The following is an 18,404-nucleotide window of genomic DNA, read 5'->3' on the forward strand; positions in this document are numbered from 1 at the left end:
GATCAATTTTCAAGACACTATCTGTCACAGTGGGTCTATGGAAGTTAGATATCAAGATAATAATATATGTTAAAAAAGAGTTACTAAAAAAACTGGGCATAAATACGACTTTGGAAACGGTCAGACGTTTTAGATAGCATCGGATTCCACTGTCTATCGTCAGTGACACTGAAGAGATCTTGTAGAAACTCGTCTTTCATACCCTAACTATGATTGAAAGAGAGCTGAAGACAATTTTGGATGACCAATACGAAACAAGGAAATCCAAAATTGTCTTCAGCTCTTTGGGCATGTCTTATTACCTGGATGTCTAATCTTCATCGACGTAATCCAAATGTCGTTCATTCCAAAATGGATCGTTTTCTTCCCTTCCAACTCCAGGTGCCCAGGGTAGCCATCCGCAGGTGTTCGTGGCCCAGAATCCAGGTGCGGCGGTAACAGGCGCACCTGTCCAGCTGTACTACCCGGCCCAGGTGCCACCTGCCTACCACGTGGATCCAGGTGCAACGTCAGGTGTTCAGCAAGAGAAGAAAGGCCCGATACCTGCTGATTCCGTGTGAAAAACAGGGCAAAACAAAATGGCGTCCGCCTGGTCTAGATGACGTCATAAAGTACCAGGGTGTAGAAAGATGGCGGCGCCCTGGCTTATTTCATGAGGGATTCTATATTGATTTTAAACGCGTCAAGACTTCGATGTAAAGTATTGATACTGTGCGAGGAACTTATTGGATTCGGTCATCAGAAGAACTAACATTGCTGATAAGGAAGCTTCTTTTTTTAGGCAACTACAACTGTAATCAACTGATATTACCGTCATTAAAATATTACAAAGGAAAGATTGGAGTAGGACACGTTGTACTTGTTGCTTCAAAGAGATAAATGACTCCTAATTGGACAAAGAGTCCCGACGACAATAAAAAAATAGGGATGCAGAGTTTTGATAAGTATAATGTTTATTTGTAAAGTTCCTATATCAAACTCATAACAAAACTAATGTAGTGCGTCTGATAATTATAAATCACGTGTATCTTATGTATCCAGTATGAAATATGTATCCAGCTGGAAGTATGTAACGAGGAACTATTTACAGTTAATTTCTGACCACCACCTCTAATATTAGTGCTTTGGACCTTAACTCAACATACATAGTTGTATAGTGGTATGGTTAAAAGTAAGATTCCATATGACATAATTTGCTAACAAAGAAACGTAATTATACGTGCATTCAATGAAAAAAAGCTCAAAATGCGCACATTTCCTCTTAACAATAAAGTGCGTACGCGAATAAGTAATCTGTTCTATCTGCCGATTGTCTAGTCAAATTGAAAATACCTTTTGTATGCACTATTCACCAAGTGTTCTTATAAAATGCATATACACAGGTATATATAGAGATACTTACTGGGTTATCTAAGATTCTGTTTCAGAGTCATGATTATTAACCTGTAAAACATTTGCACCTTCGCATTACGAGCCAAACGAAATTGACTCTTTCAGAGATGAAAAGGCGTATACTTTAAACAAAAGGAATACGAAATGTAGAGTAACAGAACCCCAGCTCTTAATTGCTGTAGCCCCCCTCCCCACACACAATTTTCTTCTCTGAACGACTAGCAGCATGCTTATAACGTATTGATGATGAAAACTGTATCTTTCATGGCCTAACCGCATGATAAAATATAATCTTTACAATCTATACAAGCTCCTGAAATCTCCGTGTAAGACAATTGTACCTTGGGTACACGATTCAATATGGCATTAGGAACGCTCACATGTTTTCTTTATTCTTAATTTCCAAAATGTACCCTAACCCTGAAGGCAGAATTGGTGAAGTTTAATGATTTTGATTTCAGTATAGGTTAATAACTAATGTCTAATAACAAAATATCAAAGTTTCTGTTATTGAATACTAACTTGCTGTAGCCCCCTCCTCAGACATTTCTTCCTCCACTATGAGGCTTGCAGCAAACTTATCACATGTTTTAAGGACTGAGTGGAACTTGACACATGCCCTTTCACCTTTGGCCTCCAGAATGTCCAGCAGCTCGCGCGCTGCATCCTGGGGGGTCCTGGCAGCCCGGATGCGGTCGTTCTCGTCCAAGTTGATGACGTCATCAGCGCGGAGGTGGTCCAGGATGGGGTTGATGTGACGTAAGGTCTCCACCAGCTCCGGCCTCTTCCGGGCTACCCGTCCCAGCATGCCTGTCGTGGGGCAAAAGGAAACTGTCAGTAATTCTTTTGACCAACTTGGAAAGCATGGATCTCACTTCGATTTCTGCAACCGCCACAAAACAAACAAAGAATAACATTTGTCTTAAAATGAATGGGTTTTCAAGCCGAAGCAATAATATTGTAATCTTAAGCTATTTGAGAATAATTAGGATTCTAAGGCCGTCCGTAAACTCACCTTTCAGGCTGCTGAGCTGTATCAGCAGATCCTTGACATCTTCCGGAATGTTCCTCTTAGGATGGATGACGTCTCTGCCCTCCTCGGCCGCCGCCTCCACCTCTTCCCTGCTATAGGCGTGAGGCTGCGGTCTGTGTTCCCGGAGGTCCAGGTCGCTGAGCACCATGTCCCGTGACCTGGCTCCGGGGCTGGTCTCGTGCAGCAGGCGGTACGTCATATCATTTAGGAGGTCCATTAGAGATGCGCAATGCTCCCTGATGCCTTTCGTGCTCCTGACGAAGATGTTGAGCTGCCTCTTGTCCTGTGTGATCTGGAGCAGCGCTTCGGCCTTCCCGTCGGTACATTTGGCGCTGTTCTTCCACAGGAGAGGCCGGCTGAGCTTGTCCGGATGCGCCTGCATCAGCAGCGTCTGCAGCCGCGGGAACAGGTCGCACGAGAAGCTGTCGATCTCCGTGCGGCCTTGGATCTGCAGACCGAAGTAGACAGCCTTGCTGGACACAGGAGACCACGCCGCCTCTTCCATCTCCTGCTGCAGCAGGCTGGGGATGATGAAGGTGCGATCGTCGTACGTGTGGCAGAGCTGGAAGTCCTGGAGAAGTTTGATCAGCAGAGGGATGTCGGCAACGGCATTGAAGACACGTGTCAGCTCCTCAAGGGTGACGTAATCGTCAGCAGTCCTCTCAACCTTGTCAATTGGGAAGTTGTCTGGAGCAAGCAGGGATCCGAAAACGGATGTGAACAGCCACTGGGGGTCCAACACTACCAACGAGTCAGCTTCGCGGCGAAGGTAGATGATCTAAGTGAAATATTTGAGCAAATGGTAGACGAAAATGTAATTTTTTTTCACTTGAGATAACAGTTACTCAAGCAACGGAATGGATTTATAACTATTGATTGTAACTGTCATCATGCGAATCTTCACACAGATTAGGGATATTCGATATATTAAAGAATGTGTATTGAATATTGCACTCCTTTGATTATATGTCTGTTTGTACAATGCGTATAAGTTTCACATAGCTGAAATTGATTTTGGGATTACTTCCGCCAAATGAAGATTGAAAAAAACATCCCGGCTACAGTCCCTACTTTTCTCAGGACCGTAACCAAAAATATAACATTTTCCCTATGCTGTACCTAGTCCCTCGACATGTACTAGTGGTTGGAGAAAACTGTTACACAGATATTTTGTCGGTTGTTCCTACCATGTCAGGGGTTAAAAAGGAGAGTGTTATAATAATGCTGTTGAAGTTGATTTTTTAAAAGCCACAAAAGTCCCTCAGAGAACACTCAAAACGTTACTTCGCAAGGACCTAAATAGCAAATCTTCTTGACGTTTTCCATTAATAAAAAAAGACACGAACAAACCTCCCCTTCATCGTGAAGATACGATGACGCCAGATGTATGATACGTGACTCAAGGGTGCCATACGTTGCCTGCCTGACAGCTGTTAGGAAGTCCTGCCATTCCATCACTGGAAACATCTTTCCGTCCTGCCTCCGGCTTTCAATCATTTTCAACAACTGGACACAAACCTTTGGGACCTGTGGTCTTTGCTGTGAATATTCGAAATGTAGTTATAGTTATGCTATGCAAACCTAAAGTAATGAGTTTATGCCAAAAATAAATACTTTCAAAACTTTCTGTTTAGTACCTTCAGCATGTCGTTCCTAAACGTTCTCAGCACCTCTCGTAGCCGCTGTATCTCACGGGACCCCGCCTCCAGGCAGTTGATGAGAAACACCTCCAGTGACACAATCAGTGACTCCTCGAACAGTTTCCTGTAGTGTTCCACCAGAGCTTTAGCCCGGCGCATACCTACAGGTAGAAATCGTATTGATATTGCACACATACTACGTGTGGGTCTAATATTTACTTAATTTGACCAATTGCAAGGAAGCAAAAGAATCAAGCACTATAAAATATATCAACATAAGCCCACTCTGAATTCACCTCACCTGCTTCCTGGTCCTGTAGCTTGTCCGCATGGCTGGCGATCAGGACAATCCGGGGTTTGTTGGTGGGATCTGCGTTACTGCAGTGGATGAAGCTCAGCCAACCGTGGACCTGCGAATAAAAGAACATTTCACTTACTTAAAAGGTACTATATAATTATAGAAAACAGTAAAGTGTATCAATTTGTCTCAGAATTTGAAGCAAAGCAGTTTGTCTTAAACAGGCATCTCTACCAGTGCTTTAATCATAGATATTTGTCTCCACTCCCAAATCAGCATTAGCACTAAGACAATGAGCTGTTGTCTTTCATGCAAATTGCAAACATTGTTCAAAGGTTATCCTACCTGCCGTTTCTGTACCTCCTCCCCATCCGTGATTTTGTAGACGACAGGAAAGATGGCGTTAGTGGTGCGGAGCAGCATGGCGTGTGTGACGTAGAACTGCGCCTGTCCTGCGAAGTCATGCAGACTGAGTCTCCCGATTCCCCGCACGGGTTTGCTGGATACATGCACCCCCGGGGTGGGGTTAAAGACGTCTTGTCTTCTGACCCTCCTCTTTATGTTCCAGAAAGCAACAACGATGACGCCCGTCTGGAATTTTTTGTAATTTCAATGATTTGCAATGACGTCAGAGTCTGAATCATTAAACGCTGTGGAATTCACTGCACTTTATAAATGTAAAATATATTGATACATTTTGTCAAAATAGTTTATCATAACGTTTGCCCTGTTTATTTATCATTGATTGAATTGGTTGTTTTTTACCTTTTTCAGAATCTTTCGCAAAGATGTTTTGCCGACCTGCCCGTCTCCACAGAGAAACAGTTTGACTGTTGTCCCCTCCTCAGACCCCACGGATGAGACCAGCTCGCTGTACTCCGCCTGCTTCCGTGTTTCTGTCTGGGGGATGAGTGAACGGTTAATTTTTTGTCAGGTGATCAGTTGCCATTCAAATGATTCGATGTACCAATAACTTGAAAGACAAAGATCTATCTTGAAAAAGTTTGCTCTGTTGCGATATGAACAATAGCATTACGATAAAATTTATCTGTCGTGCGTGTGGTTTGCTATGTGACTGTGTGACCATTAAAAGATGTTATCGCAGTTCTACCGTATCTTGTATGAAATCCTGCTTGGACGGAACAGGAGATTTAATCTTCATCTGCAGTTCACAGTGAGATAGTTATGAGGAGCTGCACAGCTTACCTCCAGCAGTAGCCGTGTATCTTTGCCCAGTCCCCAAGCATCGTCAACCGGGCGCGTGTTGTTCTGAAATCAGATAATGGAGAACTTTCAGACGTGTTAAACCAATCTGCACATTGAATCCTCCTGTAAGAAAACGTGAGAGTAGTCAAGTGAATATAGACATATTTGTAACGTTTCTATCCCATTCATAACCCTGTTGGGATGACATCTGCGCTACCTGGAATGAGGCGAAGCCATGATGGCAACCTTGATAAAATATGGCGAGCTGCTAATGCAAAATAGCTTATTCAGTTTATTAGCATTTAACCCTCAAACCACCGTATGGGGTCAAACTGACCCCAGGCGTATATTAATATGTGTTATTATCGCATTTCTGGTCGAAAACAAATTTCCTCTTATGAGTATGTTTGTGTATATGTCTTATAACTATGTTTTTACCAAGATTGGCTCATTGTTGATTAAGTTATCGTAGAAAGTTTATGCATGGTCATGTGGGGTCAAAACTGACACCAGTATTGATTTAAACAAACTTTTGAGACCTACACATAAGCAACTTATCATATGATCACGAAATTTTCAGAGAATGATGTACATGTGAAACAGAATTATGGTAACAACTTTTTCTGTCATTATCATGTTATATGACGACGTTATGACGCCATCTAGCTAATATCGGCCGCCATATTAGATTTTGACCGATGACGTAATCAAATTAGCATAAATTATGAACATTGAATTATGAAATTTACATTGAATTCGAAAAGATGTCATGAACAAGTGTGGTTTGCCAAGAAAATCTTAAAACTTGAATGTTTAAGCCAAATTTAGAAAATTTCGTAATAAATGTCCCTGTCAGAATTCCGTTGCCATGGCAACATGAAAACTGATGAAATTTTTTTTATTCAATTAAAATGTTTTCTATTAACAATTTCTGAAAAGTAACCAAGTTTTGTGGCCCTAGCATAAGCCACTCAGGGGCTATGCGGCATTGAATTTGGTGCAGGCATAATAAAAAACCTACCAGATCTGAATAGCGTTAGTGCAAATATGGTCCTCAAGATCTTTTGCATAAATTATGATAATGATTGAATTATTTTCACCTTATTATGTCAAACTGTCCAACATAGATTAAGGAAACTTAACATATATACAAATCACAAAAAAAGACACCCAAAAAGCTGTATTTGTACAAAACACTATATATATGGGGTCAGTTTTGACCCATACGGCAATCTACGTCACAAAAAAGGAACGGTGGTTTGAGGGTTAACACATTAATTAGATCTTACCTTGTTAGTCACATTGAGATCAGCTCTGTTCTTAATGAGCAGCTCTACAACCTTGTCATGGCCTCCTTCACACGCTTTATGCAGACCTGTGTCTCCATTCTGTAACACAACAGTTAAAGCAATGCTTAAATCAAAGGTCTGGTCATAAGCGGATACCTTTTAATATCAGACTTTTTGGACCAACCACAAACCCTCATTTTTATAGTTTATACAGCCAGACTGTCATAACCGTGATGGGTATACAATGATTGATTACGAAAACACAATTTAAATACGTTATACAGTCATGACGTTATATGCTTGGTTGTTAAGAATTACAATGACCTCCCCTACACGCTTCATGCAGAATTGTGTCTTCGTTTTGAAACAGAACAGTTAAAGCATTGTCAACAAAAAATGTCTGATCATGAGCGGATACCTTGTCATATCACATGGTCAGGTTGTGTGGATCAATCACAAACCAAAATGTCTATCAATCATACAGCCATAACGACATGATAATAGTTAATGAAGACGGAGGCCGTGTATCAATCAACAAAATGAAAATATTTTTAAGGTGAAGTTAATCTCTTTATCTAAAGACGTGCCTTGCCTCAGCTCACTTTTTGTGTCTTCTTGAATGAGCTATATAAACAATAACGTCAATGACCCGTTCTTGACTTGACGTTTGCGGTGACCTAACACCTGCTCAGTGATTTATAACCACCCAGGGAGCGAAGGCGTTTTGACACCGTAACTGCTTCAGGTGGGTCATTAACCTTGAATTAATTCAATTAATCTGCAGTTTTGTTATAGGCCCTTAGTTAACGTTCTTACCTTGTTAGTCACATTGAGATCAGCTCCGTTCTCGATGAGCAGCTCCACAACCTTGTCATGACCTCCTGCACACGCGTAATGCAGACCTGTCCATCCATGCTGTAACACAACAGTTAAAGCAATGCTTAAATCAAAGGTCTGGTCATAAGCGGATACCTTATAATATAAGACGTTTTGGACCAACCACAAACCCTCAATTTTTACAGTTCATACAGCCAGAATGTCATAAACCTGATGGGTATAGAATGATTGATTACGAAACCACAATCTAAATAAGTTATACAGTCATGACGTTATATGTTTGGTTGTTAAGAATTATAATGACCTCCCCTACACGCTTTGTGCAGAATTGTGTCTTCTCTTTGTAAAACATCAGTTAAAGTATTTTCTAAAAGGAATTTCTGCTCATGAGCGGATACCTTATAATATCAGATAGTCAGGTTGTGTGGATCGATCACAAATCACAATGTCTATCGGTTATACAGTCATAACGCCATGAGCATGGTTAATGAAGACGGAGGCCGTGTATCAATCAATAATGGGTCAATAATGCAGACTTGAATCAATGACGGCGAAGGATTCGGTTATCATCATGACATAACAGAAGGTTCTACTTTATTAAAATGCACATTTAAGTCATTTACAATAAAATGAAAACATTCTAAAAATAAAGTTTCTATCTTTATCTAAAGACGCGCCTTGCCCCAGCTCACTTCTTTTCGTCTTCTTGAATTAGCTATGCAAATAATTTTAACGTAAATGACCCGTTTTCCCCCCTATGTTTGCAGTGACCTAACACCTGCTCAGTGATATATAACCACCCAGGGAGCGAAGACGTTCTGACACTGTAACCGCTTCAGGCGGGTCATTAACCTTTAAATAGTTTAATTAATCTGCAGTTTTGTTATAGGCCGTTAGTTTACGTTTTTACCTTGTTAGTCACATTGACGTCAGCCCCGTTCTTGATGAGCAGCTCCACAACCTTGTAATGACCTCCAACACACGCGTAATGCAGACCTATGTCTCCGTCCTGTAACACAACAGTTAAAGCGATGCTTAATAACACAACAGTTAAAGCGATGCTTAAACCAAAGTTCTGGTCATAAGCGGATACCTTATAATATCAGACTTTTTGGACCAACCACAAAACCTTATTCTATGGTTCATACAGCCAGAATGTCATTACCCTGATGGGTATACAATGATTGATTACGAAACCACAATTTAAATAAGTTATTTACTTGGTTGTTAAAAATTGTAATGACCTTTCCTACATGCTTCATGCAGAATTGTGTCTTCGATTTGTAACACAACAGTTAAAGCATTGTCAACAAGAAATGTCTGATCATGAGCGGGTACCTTGTAATGTCACATGATCAGGTTGTGTGGATCGATCACAAACCACAATGTCTATCGGTTATACAGTCATAACGCCATGAGCATAGTTAATGAAGACGGAGACCATGTATCAATCAATAATTGGTCAATAATGCAGACTTGAATCAATGAAAGTAAAGGATTCGGTTATTATCATAACAGCTACGGCCGCGTGGCGCGTTGGTACACCCGAACCCTCGATCTCGGAAGTTAAGCAACGCGCGGTCCGGATAGTGCTTGGATGGGGGACCAACCAAGGACGTCCGGATTGCTGTAGCCTCAAGAATTTTTCCACGAAATCGTCTTCCTAGAGGGACGTAAAACGGGGGTCCCGTGCTCGAGGAGGTGCCTCGACCACGTTAAACAGCCTCATTACCCTCACTCTGGGTACCTACTGGCTGGCAAAATACACCAGATGATTATCATAACAGGATTCGATTATCATTTTAACATAACAGGAGGATCTACTTTATCAAAATGCATGTTTAAATCATTTGCAACGACATGAAAATATTCTTAAGATGAAGTTTCTATCTTTATCTAAAGACGTGCCTTGTCTCAGCTGACTTCATGGTGTCTTCTAGAAATTAGCTATATAAACAATAACGTCAATGACCCGTTTTTGACTTGGCCTTTGCAGTCACCTAACACCTGCTCAGTGATCTATAAACACCCAGGGAGCGAAGGCGTTTTGACACCGTAACCGCTTCAGGTGGGTCATTAACTTTTAATTAATTTAATCAATCTGCAGTTTTGTTATAGGCCGTTAATTTACGTTCTTACATTGTTAGTCACATTGAGATTAGCTCCGTTCTTGATGAGCAGCTCCACAATCTTGTCATGACCTTCATCACACGCTTTATGCAGACCTGTGTCTCCGTGCTATAACACAACAGTTAAATCATTGTCAACAAGAAATGTCTGATCATGAGCGGATACCTTGTAATATCACATAGTCAGGTTGTGTGGATCTATCACAAACTACAATGTCTGTCGGTTGTACAGTTATAACGCCATAAGCATGGTTAATGAAGACGGAGGCCGTGTATCAATCAATAATGGGTCAATGATGCAGACTTGAATCAATGAAGGCGAAGGTTTCGGTTATTATCATAACATAACAGGAGGGTCTACTTTATTAAAATGCACGTTTAGATCATTTCCAATGAAATGAAAATATTCGTATGATGAAGTTTCTATCTTTATCGAAAGACGTTTCTTGCCTCAGCTCACTTCAATGTGTCTTCTTTAATTAGCTATATAAACAATGACGTTAACGTCAATGACCCGTTTTTTACTTTTGTAGTGACCTAACACCTGCTCAGTGAACTATAACCACCCAGGGAACGAAGGCGTTTTGACACCGTAATCGCTTTAGGCGGGTCATTAACATTTAATTAATTTAATTAATCTGCAGTTTTGTTATAGGCTGTCAGTTTACGTTCTTACCCGGTTAGTCACATTGAGATCAGCTCCGTTCTTGATGAGCAGCTCAACAACATTGTCATGACCTCCCCTACACGCGTAATGCAGACCTGTCCATCCGTCCTGTAACACAACAGTTAAAGCAATGCTCACAGCAAAGTCCTGGTCATAAGCGGATACCTTGTAATATCAGACTTTTTGGACCAACTAAAAACCCTCATTTTACAGTTCATACAGCCAAAATGCCATAATCCTGATAGGTATACAATGATTGATTACGAAACCACAATTTAAATACGTTATACAGTCATGACGTTATATGCTTGGTTGTTAAGAATTGTAATGACCTCCCCTACACGCTTCATGCAGAATTGTGTCTTGGCTTTGTAACACAACAGTTAGATCATTGTCAACAAGAAAAGTCTTATCATGAGCGTATACCTTGTAATATCACATAGTCAGGTTGTGTGGATCGATAACAAACCACAATGTCTATCGGTTATAAAGTAATAACACTATAAACATAGTTAATAAAGATGGCGGCCGTGTATCAATCAATAATTGGTCAATAATGCAGACTTGATTCAATAAATTCGAAGGATTCGGTTATTATCATAACAGGAGGTTCTACTTTATTAAAATGAACGTTAAAATCATTTACAATGAAATGAAAATATTCTTAAGGTGAAGTTTCTATATTTATCTAAATATGTGCCTTGCCTCAGCTCACTTTTTGTGTCTTCTTGAAATAGCTATATAAACAATAACGTTAATGACCCGATTTTGACTTGACGTTTGCAGTGACCTAACACCTGCTCAGTGATTTATAACCACCCAGGGAGCGAAGGCGTTTTGACACCGTAACCGCTTCAGGTGGGTCAGTAACCCTTAATTATTTAATCAATCTGCAGTTTTGTTATAGGCCGTTAATTTACGTTCTTACATTGTTAGTCACATTGAGATTAGCTCCGTTCTTGATGAGCAGCTCCACAATCTTGTCATGACCTTCATCACACGCTTTATGCAGACCTGTGTCTCCGTGCTATAACACAACAGTTAAAGCAATGGTTAAATCAAAACTTTGGTCATAAGACCTCCCTTACACGCTTCATGCAGAATTGTGACTTCGCTTTGTAACACAACAGTTAAATCATTGTCAACAAGAAATGTCTGATCATGAGCGGATACCTTGTAATATCACATAGGTTGTGTGGATCGATCACAAATCAAAATGCCTGTCGGTTGTACAGTCATAACGCCATAAGCATGGTTAATGAAGACGGAGGCCGTGTATCAATCAGTAATGGGTCAATAATGTAGACTTGAACCGATGAAGGCGAACGATTCGGTTATTATCATAACAGGAGGTTCTACTTTATTAAAATGAACGTTAAAATCCTTTACAATGAATTGGACATATTCTTAAGGTAAAGTTTCTATCTAAAGTTGTGCCTTGTCTCAGCTCACTTTATGTATCTTCTTGAATTAGCTATATTAACAATAACGTCAATGACCCGTTTTTGACTTGACGTTTGCAGTGACCTAACACCTGCTCAGTGATCTATAACCACCCAGGGAGCGAAGGCGTTTTGACACCGTAACCGCTTCAAGCGGGTCATTACCCTTTAATCAATTTAATTAATCTGCAGTTTTGTTATAGGTCGTTAGTTTACGTTCTTACCGCGTTAGTCAAATTGACGTCAGCTCCGTTCTTGATGAACAGCTCTACAACCTTGTCACGACCCCATCCACACGCTTCATGCAGACCTGTGTCTCCGGTCTGTAACACAACAGTAAAAGCAATGCTTAAATCAAAGGTCTGGCCATAAGCGGATAACCTTGTCATGACCTCTCTAACACGCTTTATGCACACCTTTGTCTATGTCCTATAACACAACAGTTAAAGCAGAGGTTAAATCAAATGTCTGTTCATAAGCGGATACCTTGTAATATCAAACTTTTTTAACCAACCACAAAACCTCATTTTATAGTAAGTTGATACATATAGTTGATGGGTATACAATGATTCATTACAAAGCCACAATTTAGATACATTATACAGTCATAACGTTATATGCTTGGTTGTTAATAATTGTAATGACCTACCTACACGCTTCATGCAGAATTGTGTCCTCGCTTTGTAACACATGCAACAGTTAAAGCATTGTCAACAAGAAATGTCTGATCATGAGCGGATACCTTGTAAAATCACATGGTCAGGTTGTATGAATCGATCACAAACCACAATGTCTGTCAGTTATACATGTACAGTCATAGCGCCATAAGCATGGCTAATGAAGACGGAGGCCGTGTATCAATCAAGAATGGGTCAAAATTGTAGAATTTAATCAATGAAGGCGAAGGATTCTGTTATTATCATAACATAACAGGAGGGTCTACTTTATTAAAATGTTTAAATCATTTCCAATGAAATGAAAATATTCGTATGATGAAGTTTCTATCTTTATCTAATGACCGTTTTGACTCGGCGTTTACAATGACCTAACACCTGCTCAGTGATCTATGACCACCCCGGGAGCGAAGGCGTTACGTCTCCGTAATCGGCTAGGGTGGGTCATTAACCTTTAATGTACATTGTTATCGGCTGTTAGTTTACAATCTTACCCAGTTAGTCACATTGACATTAGCTCCGTTCTTGATGAGCAGCTCCACAACCTTGACATGACCTCCTGCACACGCTCTATGCAGACCTGTGTCTCCGTACTGTAACACAAGAGTTAAAGCAATGGTTACAACAAAGGCCTGATAATGAGCGAATACCTTGCACTATCACAAGGACAGCCTGTGTGCACCAATCACAAATCTGCATTTGCAACCAGCACGTCAAATGAAGGAATAATGAAGAAAAAAAGCCGTGTGTCAATGATGGGGAGGGATTAAGTTATTATCATAACTAAACATTAATTAGCTTTACTTTTGACTTGTTAACAGTGCAATTAAACATTTATAAGCTCAGCTGTCAACCTTTATATAATTAAATTGGTCTAATCCATTGTGTCAGTTTAACTTAATCTCCAAGCAGATCCTGCGTAGCATAAGACAGTAACAAAGCTGGGGAAGGAGTTTAGCCGGCAGAGGATTACGATTAAGTTTAACTAGCTACTTGACTATTGCAATTGAACGGCCAGGTAAAACAGCATATGATCGGTTTATCGGAGAGAAGCAAGATATCGATCTGTGGGAAGACTGGCTGTGGTCTTTAATTGCAATTCAATCACGATGACTTTGTGAACTGTTTACGATGCATAACATAATGCTTTAAATAATAGGAACCCGCCTATTTTCGCCCAAACGCTGCGACATTTGAAAGCCTTTTAGTGAAATCTTTTCACCGGGACCACTCTGTATCAGTCGGATTTTTCTGATTCTACATTAGTGGCTCTCTCAGTTCCCTTTTTAACGTAGAGGTCTCGGGGGGATGATGAAATTTGACGTTGTCACGTTACACATATGAAATAGAGTTCTCCACGAAACGTACTCGTATGTAATGGTATTGAAAATCAATCTCAAGCGAGCCTCTCCACCTTTGTCGGTGGTACTCACCTCGTCCTCTGTATTGACGTCCACTCCTGCCTCCAGCCCTCTTCGGACTTTCTCTACATCCCCATATTTGGCAGCCTGGAGGAAGTCCCTCCGGTCCATGGTCACCTGTTTATAACCTAGTTCATAGGAAATATGAACACGACTTAAGAGAATGTTCATATGAAAAACTCTGAATGAATCACCTTAGTGATGTAAATCATTTTTTTTACTCAGTGCTCTATATATATCACTGCTGGAGTAGAGCACTGAAAATGAAGAAACGTCTTAACCGCTGTTATATATATATATAACGTTATATATATACTCGATTCAGTGAAAGTAGTTAAACTAGATGCTGATATTACCATTCAAATATGCATAAATTAAAGTACTATGCATTCTGTTTGTATCTGACACACATCTGTACACAATACCTTCAGTGATGTTTATGTGACATATTATACGTCGTAGAGTGCATTTTATAAAATATACAAATAAGACGCTCGGTCGCTCACTCGGTGATTATAGGGGGTTTGGCATTGCCCGACTGCCAAAGAAGTTTATCAACTAGTTAGGCAAAAGCAGCATACCCTCTGGGTACCAAACTCCGCCCGTTTGGCGCTGTAGGGCCATCGTGGATTGCTAGTGGGCGCTTCAGCACGGCCTAAAGTACTTGACACACATAGTCGTATTAAAAAAAATACAATTTTCATTCCTGCAAATTATGTCACTGAATTCCATTTTTCCCAGACATAGATTACATCCAAATGTGAATCGGTCCATATCTGGTAACAAATATCGATTTCTATCTTGAAATAGAATTACATTATACTTGGAAATCAATTACTCAGTTTACTGAAAGGACCACCATATAGAATCACAGATACATAAAACAAGTTAGTATGTACATAGTTCTGGAAGAATCAAAATATCATGCCATGTCCTCTTATCGCAATGCCGCAAGTTTAAGTGTTAGTATTATGTATACGTAAGCAGTCACCCAAATGCTTACCTCAGAGTTGGTTCAGCACATTTGAGCTCGTCCCAGCTGACCACCCTGACCAGGTAAGCATGTCCTTCAGACAGGAAGACCGCCACATGCCAGCCCAGCTCCCTGGCACCCGTTCTACCACAGATTCGATGTGAAAACGAAAAAAAAATCAATGTAAAAAGTAAACTACAAGAAGGTTCTGGAAATAAACAATGTGTGAAGGCGTTGTCCCTACGTGAGTTTGCACCCGTCAGACAGGTTCTGACGTCATTACAGTCAGGTGGGGATCGGAGAGCGATCTTGGCTGTCAGCTTGCGAGTGGATTTACGAGGGGCATTCAATAAGTAATGGCCCTGACCCATTTCCCATAGCAGGAGATTAATGAAACTTGGCACAGTTATTAGTCTTTCTCTTCATAGGAACCACCCAGAGTTTTGCATTTCTCCCATCATTTGATGTAGCTCTGGACACCGTTCTTGTAGGACATCCCAGGTTGGTCCTCCGACAGATGCCTCATCAATGGCAGAAGAGGGACGACCAGGTCTGGGAGCTGTTTCCACAGACTTCCGACCTTGTTTTAATTCAGGATGCCAGCGTTTTACAAGGTCATATGATGGGGCATCATCACCATGAGTTTTTTTCATTTCATCAAAAGTCTCCTTTGGTGTGCGTCCTTTCAAATACAAAAACCGGATCACTGCGCGACACTCAACTTGCTCCATTTCACACCTGGTCCATTTCACACCTGACTCAGTTCAAACACCAGTAAATCAGTAACCACAATTAGTTCAGAGCTGTTTTTTGCAACATAACCCATAGAGATATGACTCATTACACATGCAAAATTTCATCTAGATCAGACAACTGGAAGTGGGTCAGGGCCATTACTTATTGAATGCCCCTCGTATGGCAGTTGGTGTTTTTAAAAAAGCTGCACAAACTGATTTTCACAAGTTTATATTCTCAGTTAATCTGAAATGACTATGTAACAATTTAAAGGTGTACACAAATCGCATCTCCAATGAACCGTAAAGCACAAACATCGTATGAAGGCGTGTCCCAACGTGAGTGTACCCGTCGGACAACTTTTGATGTCATGGCGGACATGTTAGAAGGGTAGAGCGCTTATGACTTGCAGTTGGCTAGTGGTTCTACAACTGTTGGTGTTTTTAAAATGGACCTACAAGATTAATTTTACTGCAGATTTCCCCAGTTAGCATGGCATTATTGTGTAAGAGTTATAAAATATATAGACGCTTCGCATCTCAAATCAAACATTAAACACAGAACAACGCTGCAGTGTTGCAGGTCACCCCTCATGAACGATGGACTCTTCCAGCATGCCCAGTGACGACACTTCGATTATGTTTACTCCGATGGTCATGGCAGAATCGCCCGAGGTTCGTTGAAGACCAGACCACTGTCAGAATCTAACTGTGTGTGAAATCTAAGGAGACCATTAATTTATTTTATGTATCCCGTGTTAATTTGTACTGTGAAACTTCAGTGGACATGATGAAATAGCCCAGGGTTTGTTAGCGACCGGTTCATCTCGTTGCACCACATCGAACTGTTCAGCGAAAATCCTAACATTGCGAAGTGTTTGCAAAACACCCCTCAACAATGGACTCTTCCAATACTAAAAATATACCGTCATACGATTCGTTACATATCTATTACTCCGCTGACAATGGTAAAAAACACATTTGTTAAGTTAAGTGTGACACTTGTTGTTGTTTCTCTTTAAAACTCCAGACCACTGACAATGACAAAGTGTAAGATGCGTGGACGGCACTTCGATGGTGTCGTGTGTGGCGTAACTGGTAGAGCTTCCGGCTCGGACTCAGAGTCTAGAGGTCCCGAGTTTGATGCCCGCCGTGCCCCCAACGTTGTTCTCTTCGGAAAGGCACTTTATACGAAAGGCACTTTATACGACCTTCCTTACTTCACCCAGGTGTAAAAATGGGTACCTGACTTCGGTTCGGAAGGTAAAAGAAAAGTATTAAGCTTCTGTCAGTACTGCGTATGTGGCACTGTTGAGTTACTAACTTGAGTGCAGTGCCACATTGTCGTCGTCTGTCCAAAAGCAAAATAAATATCGTACGTGACAACCACAATGACAAAGTGACCCAAGGTTACGAGGGGCGGTCAATAAGTAATGCCCCTGACCCATTTTCCAACTTTCATTTCATCAAAAGTCTTCTTTGGTGCGCGTCCTTTCAAATACAAAAACCGGATCACTGCACGTCACTCAACTGGTTCCTTTCACACCTGGTCCATTTCGCACCTGACTCAGTTCAAACACCAGCAAATCAGAAACCACAATTAGTTCAGAGCTGTTTTTTGCAACATAACCTATAAGGATATGAATCATTACACATACAAAATTTCATCTAGATCAGACGACTGGAAATGGGTCAGGGGCATTACTTATTGACTGCCCTCGTATGTTAGACAAATTTGCCATTCGTGCGTACGTGACAACCACACTGTTTATTGTGCGTGCCACTCCGACCGATATTAATGGTAAAACTTGCAGAACAGGTCTGCTTATGAACTTTAACCTTCGACATTTTAATGAGTTCAACTTAAGGCTTTACTTGTTTCATAACCTTCATAGTGAATTATTTTTGCTACTTTGATATACGATAAGAAAGAAGTACATTAGGTTAAAGTCTCTTGGTGTAGTAATTACCTTTCTTCCCAATTTCTATATGTCTATATGTAAATCATCGAAAGATCTCAAAATTGGTTACTATCTGATAAATCACATTTTTTGTAAGACACTGGGGGTATTTCAATGTGTGCATTTTTTGACCAGATATCGCTGCTGCTGTCACGTGCAACAGGGTCTCCTCGTATCTGCTTGACTAGAAACAGGTCTTACAAGTCTGCACGCCCATATGTTCATGCTGATACAAACACGTGGGCGAGACCATTTCGGCTTTTTTTCGGGGGTAGAAATCGCGACATCACGCCTATATTAAGGTAGTATCTCAGGGTGGCTGAGCAAAATTTCAAAATGATATTTTCCAAAAAATAACTATCAATGTTATTTTCTATGTAACTCTATTTTCATAATCTAACATACTTTCCCATCAAATGTTCCTTTTTGTCTGTCAAAATTCAAGGTCAAAGTAGCTGTCTAAAATTACGCAAAAATTTCAAACTCATCATAACTTTTAAAACTTGATATCATTGGATAGGTCTTAGTAAAACAAATAGAATGGTTTTTATTTCAACAAAATCGGACATACCGTTAGAGAGTTATGGCCATTGAAAGGCCTGAAAATTATGCATAATTTCTCTTGATCAGCTAATTAAATATGCAAGATTACAATATCTCTGTACTCATACAAGATACAAGGAAAAAAATTGGTGTACAGGGGTTTCA

At 40.5% G+C, this 18,404-nt stretch overlaps 5 protein-coding genes across 5 annotated transcripts in view; 2 read left to right on the top strand and 3 right to left on the bottom strand.

Annotated features, from left to right (window-relative positions):
• The window catches only part of LOC118407690, a 38,856-nt gene extending 38,296 nt beyond the window's left edge, over window positions 1-560 (top strand). The window contains exon 7 of the mRNA XM_035808207.1: window positions 382-560. Coding sequence (XP_035664100.1) covers window positions 382-560 — 179 coding nt within the window. The remainder of the gene's footprint in view (window positions 1-381) is intronic.
• LOC118407668 (tropomyosin-1-like) overlaps window positions 1-18,404 on the top strand; it is a 1,169,601-nt gene that overhangs the window by 506,910 nt on the left and 644,287 nt on the right. The window lies entirely within an intron of this gene.
• Window positions 1-18,404, bottom strand: part of LOC118407610 (zinc finger protein 25-like) — an 865,280-nt gene that overhangs the window by 475,260 nt on the left and 371,616 nt on the right. The gene's annotated exons all lie outside the window — the stretch shown is intronic.
• Window positions 1-18,404, bottom strand: part of LOC118407627 (zinc finger protein 525-like) — a 976,997-nt gene that overhangs the window by 466,327 nt on the left and 492,266 nt on the right. The gene's annotated exons all lie outside the window — the stretch shown is intronic.
• LOC118407594 (death-associated protein kinase 1-like) lies at window positions 1,427-15,067 on the bottom strand. Its single transcript, XM_035808088.1, has 15 exons — window positions 14,041-15,067; window positions 13,102-13,200; window positions 12,158-12,256; window positions 11,420-11,518; window positions 10,501-10,599; window positions 9,835-9,933; window positions 6,859-6,957; window positions 5,570-5,632; window positions 5,129-5,263; window positions 4,709-4,954; window positions 4,367-4,475; window positions 4,063-4,226; window positions 3,776-3,964; window positions 2,408-3,203; window positions 1,427-2,202 (listed from the first exon to the last, which is right to left on the bottom strand). The coding sequence occupies exons 1-15, from the start codon at window positions 14,197-14,199 to the stop codon at window positions 1,910-1,912; spliced, it is 2,748 nt and encodes a 915-aa protein (XP_035663981.1). The 5' UTR covers window positions 14,200-15,067; the 3' UTR covers window positions 1,427-1,909.

This window comes from Branchiostoma floridae, unplaced genomic scaffold (assembly GCF_000003815.2).
Source record: "Branchiostoma floridae strain S238N-H82 unplaced genomic scaffold, Bfl_VNyyK Sc7u5tJ_1439, whole genome shotgun sequence".
Classification (NCBI taxonomy): domain Eukaryota; kingdom Metazoa; phylum Chordata; class Leptocardii; order Amphioxiformes; family Branchiostomatidae; genus Branchiostoma; species Branchiostoma floridae.

Excerpts from the sequence above, each read along its gene's own strand:
- LOC118407594 (XM_035808088.1), bottom strand. The coding sequence starts at position 14,199 with ATGAACATTCTCTTAAGTCGTGTTCATATTTCCTATGAACTAGGTTAT. Across the intron at positions 12,257-13,101 it reads ATGTCAATGTGACTAACTGG|ACCGGAGACACAGGTCTGCA; the intron begins GTAAGATTGTAA and ends GTTGTGTTACAG. Across the intron at positions 3,204-3,775 it reads ATCTTCACGATGAAGGGGAG|ATCATCTACCTTCGCCGCGA; the intron begins GTTTGTTCGTGT and ends TATTTCACTTAG.